General features: G+C 44.1%; 2 protein-coding genes across 2 annotated transcripts in view; both read left to right on the top strand.

Annotated features, from left to right (window-relative positions):
- LOC125944976 (uncharacterized) overlaps positions 1-10,655 on the top strand; it is a 35,189-nt gene that overhangs the window by 4,560 nt on the left and 19,974 nt on the right. Inside the window, exon 2 of the mRNA XM_049666464.1 lies at positions 9,862-10,154. Within this exon, the coding sequence (XP_049522421.1) occupies positions 9,862-10,154 (293 nt within the window). The remainder of the gene's footprint in view (positions 1-9,861; positions 10,155-10,655) is intronic.
- LOC119448697 (adenosine deaminase-like) overlaps positions 1-10,655 on the top strand; it is a 52,123-nt gene that overhangs the window by 31,381 nt on the left and 10,087 nt on the right. The gene's annotated exons all lie outside the window — the stretch shown is intronic.

The raw sequence follows: 10,655 nt of genomic DNA, 5'->3' as shown, positions 1-10,655 counted from the left end.
TGATCATGTAGAACACATAGTTAAGCGCCTTCGACTGCTTTCTCTCCAATTATATCGAATTAAACACAGTAGTTCTGTTCAGCTGCGTAAAACTGTATTCAAAGCGATGGGCGAATCGATTCTGCGGTACGGTATTACTGTGTATGGTTCCTGCTCACACTCACGAGCTAAACAAATTGATAAAGTTTTACATCGGCTGTCAGCAAACATATTGTATGGCACAAACTGTGATGAATTAGACACCATTTCAAAAATGAGGGCGGCTGAAGTTACTTCTTTACATAATTTATTTATGCGAGTAGTGGTTATCAGCAATTACTTCACCTGTAAATTCAAACAATTAGAAAGCAAACCACGAGTCTTAAGAGGAGTAGTGTACCGTTATAAACTTCCTAAAATATATACACATTATGGAAAGAGATAGCCGGGATTTTTACGTCTCCTTTCACTTTAATCAGTTGCCTCAGGAAATGTTGTGCTTTCATTCGGTAAAACAATTGAAATCTGCTTTGAAATCTTGGTTGCCTATCAGTGTATAATATTTGTGCTCTACTACTTTGTCCTGTAACTTCGCTTCTTGAGTATTATTGCTTATTGTGTTTTATTTGATTTCTTCATTTAATTTAGATTATCTTTGATAATGTCTTACATCATCCTTGTGTTATTTGAGTCAAGTGTGCTGTTCATATACTGTACAATACTCTTTTACTTTCTTTTTTCGGGTATGTGTATGTGCTGAGTAGGCACTATAGCGACTGCCGTGTCCCGCCCACAAGCGATTACGCTTCCGCGGGCACGAATACTACTTTGTATTTTACTTGGAATAAAATATGTATACATACATACATACATACATACATACATACATACATACATACATACATACATACATACATACATACATACATACATACATACATACATACATACATACATACATACATACATACATACATACATACATACATACATACATACATACATACACACACACATACATACATACATACATACACGCATACATAATACATACATACATACATACATACATACATACATACATACATACATACATACATACATACATACATACATACATACATACATACATACATACATACATACATACATACATACATACATACATACATACATACATACATACATACATACATACATACATACATACATGAGTACGAACTACGGCTGCACGCATAAATTGAACATCTATACGGTGTATTGCATATGGAATTAAATTGTTAGATAGTGTAATATCTATTAGCCGCTGGTCTAGTCAAAGGAAAGGATCCCGCACGACTTACCTTGTACGTTGGCTTATTGAAGTCGACCTGAGGCTTGGTCCTAACCGTACGATGTCCTTCTTCTCGTTCCCTAGTGATCAAGATTGTGCGCTTGCTTGCCTGCTGGCCCACAGAAACCGGCGGTTGAACAGGTTGGGCGGGGGAAAAACTTGAGGGAATATATGTCAGGGAACATTTGAAATTATCCAACGAAGCGAACTGATGTTAGAGATGTTTTTTTTTCTTACAGGAAAACGTGTGCTTTTTGAGAGGAGAACAAGCTAGAAGGTAATGCGTTTTAATCTGTTTGATTAGAATTTTCTAAAATAATAAATAATAAATCAGTAAATTAACTCGGTATTCTGCTTGTGTCGCCAAGGAACTCGCATACGTCCCTGCATACGTTCCTGTGGCTAAAACCCAATGTAGATGCCCCAAAGGGTAGAATGTTTTCAGTGTTTATAGCAATGCCTATTCCAGGTGCGAAGCACCTTATGCGCTCGCGAGCTGCGGCGTCTCCTGTCGTAGTCAGGTAGGGAGCCTATAGTCAGGGAGGGTAAGCAAGCGGCTCCTGTACGTGCTCGGCACGCGCTCGTGCCACTGCTCCCCCGTTTGTCGTCGTCTTCCAAAGCAAGCGGTTCGTGCTCAACAGTTTTTTTTTTCGAAATAGAATTTTCAAGTATTTATTTCTTCGAATTGCGAATTGGTGGCAGGTTAATAAAAATGATCAATGGCTTCAGATTCTTTGCAGAAATGAGATACAGGGGCATCGCCAGACCAGACCTGTGTAGATAAAAATTGAGGGGTGGGTTAACGCAGGCAGAAGGTCGCACATACGCACGCACACATGCATGCATGCCCACGCACGCTCAATCACTCACACACGCACACGCACGCACATACGCACGCGCAGCCATAGTCGCTCACACACGCACGCATGCACAAGCACGCACACACGCACGCACAATCACTCACACACAGAGGCATGCGCGCACACACGCTCACGCACGCACACGCACGCACAATCACTAATGCACGCACACACGCACGCTCACGCCCAAGTACGCACGCACAAACACGCGCAATCGCACACGCACAATCACCCACACACGCACGCGCCCGCACGTACAAGCATACACATGCACGCACAATCGCTCACACACGGAGGCATGCGCGCACACGCGCGCACGCATGCACAATCGCTCACACACGCACACACGCACGCGTCCGAACGTACAAGCACGCACATGCATGCTCAATCACTCACATGCACGCACAAGCACGCACACACGCACGCGCCGGCACAATCACTCACACGTACGCACGCACAATCACACACAATTATACCACACGCTCAATCACTCACACACGCACTAAACGCACGAGCACGCACAATCACTCACACACGCACGCACGCACATGCACGTTCCGGGCAAAAAGATGTCACTCACGTCCTTCAGTCGCTTCGTGCGATTTCCTTTATATCTTTATTTCTGGGGTTTTACGTGCCAAAACCAGTTCTGATTATGAGGCACGCCGTAGTGGAGGGCTCCGGATTAATTTTGACCAGCTGGGGCTCTTTAACTTGCAATACAACGAAGGCACACGGGCGTTTTTGCATTTTCGCCTCCATCGAAATGCGGCCGCCACGGTAGGGATTACATCCCGCGACCTCGTGCTCAGCAGCGCAACGACTTACCCACTCAGCCACCTCCTTCCACTTACGGAAGCCTTCATAAGCCGCGTTTACATGAATGTGACAGTGGCGTATCGCATCACATTTTTTAGCAATGTGAAGAGCTTGTGCATGCGTGCGTAAGCGATTGTGCGTGTTCGTGCATGTGTGCGTACTTGTGCGTGCTTGTGCGTGTGTGAGTGATTGAGCGTGTGTTCCCGTGCGTGTGTGCGTGCGCGTGCGTGTGTACGCTGAGCGTGGCCTATAAAACGCGTCGTATCATCAATATCAACATTAGCGTCGCTCGAATCATGCAGTTTCATGTGCTCCCGCGGCGGCGCCCAGTTCGATCACATAATTCAGTGCGTTTGGACGAAGCTATATACGACAGTTGTATTTATCGATGTAGAGAGAGAGAGAAACGGGGTGGGAAAAGGAGGGAGGTTAACCCGAAAATATTCTGGTTTGCTACCCTGCACTGGGGGAAAGGTAAGGGGAAGTGAAAAACGGAAAGAATAGCGGAGAGAAAAAGCAAAGTCACGAAAAACAAATGCTGTGAGTGCACATCGTATGGATTGTACTGAAGGAACTTGACATCGGAAGCAATGTGAAATTACTCCGCGCGAACCTAATGGTAATTGTTACCGAAATTTCTAAATATGGGACATAAGCAACCGAAAAATGTATATGTTGATTTTTTAAGGCGAAAAGCTTACGTGGCTATGTTGGCGGCGACCTTGCAGTGAACCTTACAGACCTTTGCGAAACTGTGCCGTGACGAAAAATGGCCGACGCCGCAATGAGTAACAACACGTTTAAAAATGCTCGGATTGACGTCACATTTCTCAGGGAGATTTCTGTAAACAAAGTAAATTAGTTGCTTTGAAAAGAAAATTTGGTAAATTTCGGTCTGGGTTGCAATCGAACCTGAGCCTTCGCGGTGGGAGACGAGTACGCTTCCCTGAAGTCACGGCTGCTTTTTTTTTCTTTCTTTACTGCCACGGTTGTGGCTTAGTAAAGATGTGTCTAGTGCGTACCTGATTGCGCGAGTCACGTGGTCAGAGAGATGCGCTCGTGCCAATGCTCGCGCATTCGTCGTCATTGTCTTCTTCCACAGCTGGTGGGGTTTCGCCTTCAGATTTTACAAACGTGGAACACCTGCTTTCCCACACAGGAACTTCATTATATGTACAACCGAAATTGGTCTCCGCTTCATGTATAGATGCAGTGGGGACTCCATGAAAGGTCCTTGTCTCTGGGGCACGTCGGTGCGGTCCATGCTGCAGCTGTACAGAACACTGTTTCTGGGTTAGGAGTACTTTTACGAAAGCCTACTCATTCCTTATAGGCATGTCCGACACACCAATCTGTGAGTCGTGCAACTGTGAGGCGACGATCGAGCACGTGTTGTGTTTTCGTAATCTTTATGACATTGAACACGACATTCTCCGGAGTACGTTAAACCGATTAGACAGCAGACCGTTTTCAGAGACAAAGATTCTTGGACCGTGGCCCCACGCGTCGCAGGCTCACAAAGCGACGCGGGCATTGTTGCAGTTCATGAAGTCGACTGGCCTCAGTGACCGATTGTGAAGTGTTTGAAAATCGCACATATTCATACTGAGAGTACTTTCTTAACTCTCTCTCCTTTCTTTTTATCCCTTTAAACCCCTTCCCCCATGTAGGGTAGCCAACCGGACGTGCATTCAGTTAACCAGCCTGCCTTTCCTTTCTTCTTTTTCCTCCTCCTCCTGTAGCACTTGCTTAATTTTATTAAACGGTATGAGGGAAACGGTATAATGTGGAAAGAGGTGTTTAACACCTGACCATCCCTGTAGCAACGATGTACAAAGTGGCACACTTCCTGTCGAGAACGAAAGGGGACTTCCTTCTGTGCGCGGAATCTGCCGTCTCCCATTTTCTCTCTTTCTTCTTGTTTGTGTTACCTCTATCTTTCTTTGCTGTGCAGATTCTGTTCTTCCATTTTTAGGCGTGCTGGCATGGCGTCCTTCCAAGCTAAGTTGCTGGCCTGTCCCTGGCTGTTTATCTTATTTATTTAAATAATGATAAGCATAATAATAAACGCCGACAGCACGAAACCACCAACAATTTTGGAAGGAAAGGCAGAATAAGAAGTTAGAGAGAGAAAGCACATATTTCCGTGGACTGTTCAAAATTTATGAAAACGTTAGAGTCCACGTTGTCTTCTTTGATAGATATGACGTGATACACTAAAGCTATGAGCCTTTGCTCGGTTTTGAAGTGTACCCTAAAGAAATCTGAGTTTGTAATATCGACAGCAAAAGGTAGTTCCCGCTGTCCCTGGTGGAACCCTGACTGTGCACGAGATTATAGACGCCGAGAGGCTGCGTGGAAAAAACTTCTTAACAAATTGGAGTAATAAACGTATGCAGCAGCTACGTTTAAACGAACAGTTTCATTAGGAAAGAATAATTACCATGAAAAACGCTATAATTTTCTGTCGAAGAATGACAATAAAAAGGCGCTTTTTCATATGTCTAGGCGAAATCGTATATCGCAAGGCAATATCGTCTGTGCACAAAAAACTATCATCATCAGCATTTGCTCGAGCGTCATCTTCTTGCAGAGAGAGATAAAACTTTATTTTGTCCATGATGGGGTCTGGGGGCGGCGGGGGTTGGGAGACTAACCCCCAGGCCTCCCCTTCCTCAGACGGCGGCCAGCCCTTGTTTTATGGCGGCATCTTCGGCCATCCGGACGGCCCAGAGCTGCTCTTCTGGGTCCAAGCTGAGCAGTAAAGTCTCCCACTGCTCGGCCGTAGTTATGATGTGTGTAGTGTTAGTGCGGTGAGTGTTGGTGGGTGTAGCTTTCGGGCATGCCCAGATGATGTGATCAAGGTCAGCGCGGGCCTCGCAGGCTTTGCAGAGTGGGGAGTATGCATCGGGGTAAATTCGGTGGTATAGCACAGGGTTTGGGTCTTCTTGCAGCTCATCATTCTAGCGTAGAATTTCGCTTCTCTTCTGTCGTTGTAATGGGGAGGCCGCCTTTACGCGGGTATGAACAGTTGCTTAATGAAGTAAAACCATTCAACGTCTTACGTTAGAAGCAATTTAATTTCTAGCAATCGCGAGCGACAATGGCGGATGAATGCTGCTAACCACGCCGCCGAGCATACTCGAAACATCGAACGCAAGCGACAACGGCGGACTGCGGGCATACCGTCAGTGACGTCGTTCTCTCCGTCGCAGCCGAACGTGTGTGTAACCTCATAATTGAGAAATACTTTAACGAACCTTCGGGATTAACCCAGTGATGAACACCGAAGCCGCAAATTTCATGCAGCTTCAATGGTTAACCATCTTCACGGAGTGGAAGGGCCGGCGATTTGTTTTTAGGTTTCGTCGTTTTCGCAAGGCTATACCACCGCCCGTAAATATTGATTCAGTAATCCTATCGCCTAAAATTTATGAGAATAATGGGAAAAATTGCCAGAGGATTAGAAATCCGTTTTATAACTCAGTTACAATTGATCTTTTTCAGGCTTGCATCCGAGGACAATTTTATAAATGTAACGACTGAAGGGCTTGCGCACGTTGTGAGACTGTTACCTGACTCAGCTTCAGGTCCAGATGGTATCACAACGAGCATGCTAAAAATATTATTTGACGTGTATCCACGAAACCTACTGAATATCGTCAACTACTCCCTTAAGAACAGCTGGATTCCTCCAGATTGGAGGCTTGCTAAGATTCTCCCCCTGCTTAAGAAACAAGGCGCGGGATTGCATATGGACAACATAAGGCCCATTGCATTACCATCTTAATTATGAAACTAATAAAAAGAGTGTTATATGACCGTATAATGAGGTTTTTAACTAATAACACATTAGTGAGCTCATGTCAGATTGGATTTAGACCGGGATGCTCGATTTGGTGCGCGCACGTTGATTTGGAGGGACGCATTAAGCTTGCTCGACACAGGCGGCAGTATGTAGCGCTGGTGGCTCTTGATATAGGTGAGGTATACGACAGTTTAGAGCATGTCATTCTCCTGAATATGAATAGAGCATGAATTTTCCTTTATATATTAGAATTTGTATTTATGAATTCCTAAGAGATACAAAATTGTATTGCTCCCAAGGCGGCGTTTCGACGTCAAAATATAAGAAGTCCAGAGGAGTTCCACAGAGTTCCGTTCTTTCTCCTATTTTGTTTAATAATCTAATGAGTTCAATTGCAATGTGTGATGATGTTCAAGTGTATGTTTGCGCAGACGACATGGCATGCTTTGCGTGAGCGAGTCATATTCAATCACTGCAGAGAATATTACAATCTTATTTGCCAATACTTGAAGATTGGTTTGAGATCCTTATATGACAATAAATGTTAACAAGAGTGCCTTGCTTGTATTTCCCTTATATATACCTATTAACGCTTTCCTCCAATACCGTTAGGAAATAATCCCTTAACGTGACTTTATTAAGTATCTAGGCGTTATATACCATCCAAAATTAGTTGGCGCAACCACATCGAACATGTTACGTCTAAGGCAGCGCGCGCGCTGTTGGCATGATTAGCAAACTCGGTCACCGCCGCTCTGGGCTACGCATGGATACTCTCATCATGATTTGTCGTATGTATGTTCGACCCATGTTGTAATTTGGTTTCGTTTTATTCTCTGGTGGGCCAGCATACAAGATTAACCCCCTCGTTCTTCTAGAGCGAGAGGCTCCCCGAATTTGTCTTAGATTGCCAAAATTTGTTGCTAATAATGTATTATATCAAGAAGCCCGAGAACCCACATTCGATTATCCAGATTCCGCATCCTTACAGTAAAAACCTACTGAATCATTTACGAATCTCCATTGAGACGATCACAGTATGTAATTATTAAGCAAAGATTTGCGTTCTTTGAAGAAACATGGTCCCGTCCATACAATCCGCAGGTTCGTTTTGTGCAAGCGCAACTAGAACCATTAAATGTTCAGATACGCGACATCATTCCCCTCAAGAAGCCCTTAAATGCTACTAGGATTGAATTCGCCGACATATTTTCCTCCAATGCTAAACTCCTGCCAACTAGATATCTAAGCGGATTATTACTAGATCATTTAGGGCAATTGAATATCAATGATGTAATAGTGACGGATGAATCAGTGTGCGAAGAGAAAGCGGTTGTAAGCATTTTTTCAGAGGCGCTATACTGGTCGTATTCAATCCGACTTCCTGATTTTACACCTGTATTTCAAGCAGAATTATTAGCAATTTCTTTAGCTTTTCGAAAACTTCCTGCAATTTCTTCGACAGCTGTAATAGTAACCGATTCGTTGTCAGTGTGCACAGCACTCATCTCATCCTCAGACGTTAGAGTTTTGACTGAACTAGAAACATTTATCCCTTCAACCTTACGTATGGTGTGCTTGATATGGGGACTAGGTAACCGTGGTTTGTTTTTAAATGAAATGGCCGACACACTTGCATGTCCATTCCTACATGGACCAGTCACGTATATTCTGTCTGCCGACTTCTGCTTCTATCAACGCGGTGAGGTTTAGAAAACTATCTCTTTTAAAATACTCTGCAAAACAGACATTCAAAATACCAGACTTAGACAATTTGCTTTATCCTTGGGACAATCACTGGTGTCCCACACGTAAATTGGAAATCTCCCTCACAAAATTACGATGCCGCATTGTACCCCTACATTTTTATCTACACAGGTCTGGTCTGGCGATGTCCGCTCTATGTCATTTCTGCAAAGACCCTGAAGCCATTGATCATGTTTAAGCGAAGCTTTATAGGCTCACAAGTGTCGGCGGTGGTGGTGGTCGTGGTGGTGGTGTCACGCTGAAAAATGGACCGATCCTGGCAATAGTGCAGGAAAGTGCTCAATAGCACAACCTGGGACAAAAAAGAAAGAGAGAAAGAAAGAAAGAAAGAAAGAAAGAAAAAGAAGTAGATAGATAGATAGATAGATAGATAGATAGATAGATAGATAGATAGATAGATAGATAGATAGATAGATAGATAGATAGATAGATAGATAGATAGATAGATAGATAGATAGATAGATAGAGAAAGAAAGAGAGAGTGAGAAAAAGAAAGAAAATCACCACGAAGGTCAGATACACACACGGCCAAGCTTCGCTTACCCCCATTTTCTCGACAGGGGAAAGACTGGTGATCTTTTTTATTAACCTGCCGACGATTCTCAATCCAGAGAAATAAATACTTCGAAATTCCATTCCGAAAAATAGGCATTGCTATAAACAATGAAAGCATTCCATCCTTTGGGGCATCTACATTCAGTTTTAGCCACAGGAACGTTTGCAGTGCCGTATGCGAGTTCGTTGGCGACACAAGGAGAATACCGAGTTAATTTAGTAATTTACTAAAATATAACTTATTATTTAAAACCTTTCCAATATTTCAATTCACATTGTTTACTGATTTATTATTTATTATTTAGAAAATGCCAATTAAACGGATTAAAATTTATTACCTTCTAGCTTGTTCTCCTTTCAAAAACCACACGTTTTCCTATAAAAAAGAAAATGTCTGAACATCATGTTGTTTGCCCCACTCGTGTATGTATGCCTGTATGTACGCACGTATGTATGTACGTGTGCGTGTGTGTGTGTGTGTGTGTGCTTGCGTGCGTGCGCGCGTGTACGTGTGCGCGTGTATACAAATATGCGTTACTGTAATGAGCCAAGAAAGAAGCAGGGAGAAGAAAAAGAAAAAGGTTTGAGGAGGACAATAAAGCACGAGGAGGCTGTGCAAGAAATGAAGAAAAAAAGAAGTGAGAAAATACGAAACTGTCCAATCAAAAAAAAAAAAAAAAGAACGAAAGGCATGGACGAAGAAGAAGTGGGCAAAATGCGCGTGCGGCTACGTGGCCAAGGCGGAGAAGGGACACGTAGCAGAAGAGAGCAGCTCAGCTACGCTCTGCGACTACGACGGGCAGAAGGAGCTGGAAGCCAGACGGGACGGGTGGATCACGGCAACCCAGTGGAAGCTGTTCTTCAGCTGCCGCGGCTACGACTCGCGAGCTGAGCAGGCGCCCTATCGGAGACATCAGCTACAGACTGACGGCGCCGTCTCCGGGATTCGCTGTGGCTACGATCCGCAGGCTAGAGGAGTTCACCGGGTGGTCCAGGCGCTTCGATCACCCCACCGTACTGACCCCCTGACCAGGTCAACCGGGGGCCGAACGTCGACACAGCGACGTCGGGTCTACTACGTGTCATTGGAAGCAGCGACGACGAGATGACGTCGATGGACTCAATGTAAATATTTGGGACCTTTCAATGCATGGCATCTGACGACTTTAGGGAATGTCTAGAATTACCTTGTGCTGTATTTCTTTAGTTTGCCGAAATTCGTGACAATTGCATCCTGTGAAATACGAACGAAATGCAGGTTTCTCAAACGAAGCCTGTAGAACGAACAATGCTTTCAACTTAAACGTAATGGCATGGATACCTTAATGATATACGCTCCCTGTTTTCTGTTTTTGGATGTGAGGATCATTAAGAGTGGTATCTTAGATGATATAACTATCTTTATTCTAAGACCGATATCGCGGTAGGGTGCAAGCATGTACACCTACCCCGATATAAGGCTCATGTATGTATGGCTCCGTTTGACTCAGTCAATGCTCATATGAACATATTCGTCTTGTGGCAGGTAGGCTCT

Source organism: Dermacentor silvarum, chromosome 4 (assembly GCF_013339745.2).
Source record: "Dermacentor silvarum isolate Dsil-2018 chromosome 4, BIME_Dsil_1.4, whole genome shotgun sequence".
Lineage (NCBI taxonomy): Eukaryota > Metazoa > Arthropoda > Arachnida > Ixodida > Ixodidae > Dermacentor > Dermacentor silvarum.
This window is presented reverse-complemented; position numbering and strand designations above follow the sequence as displayed.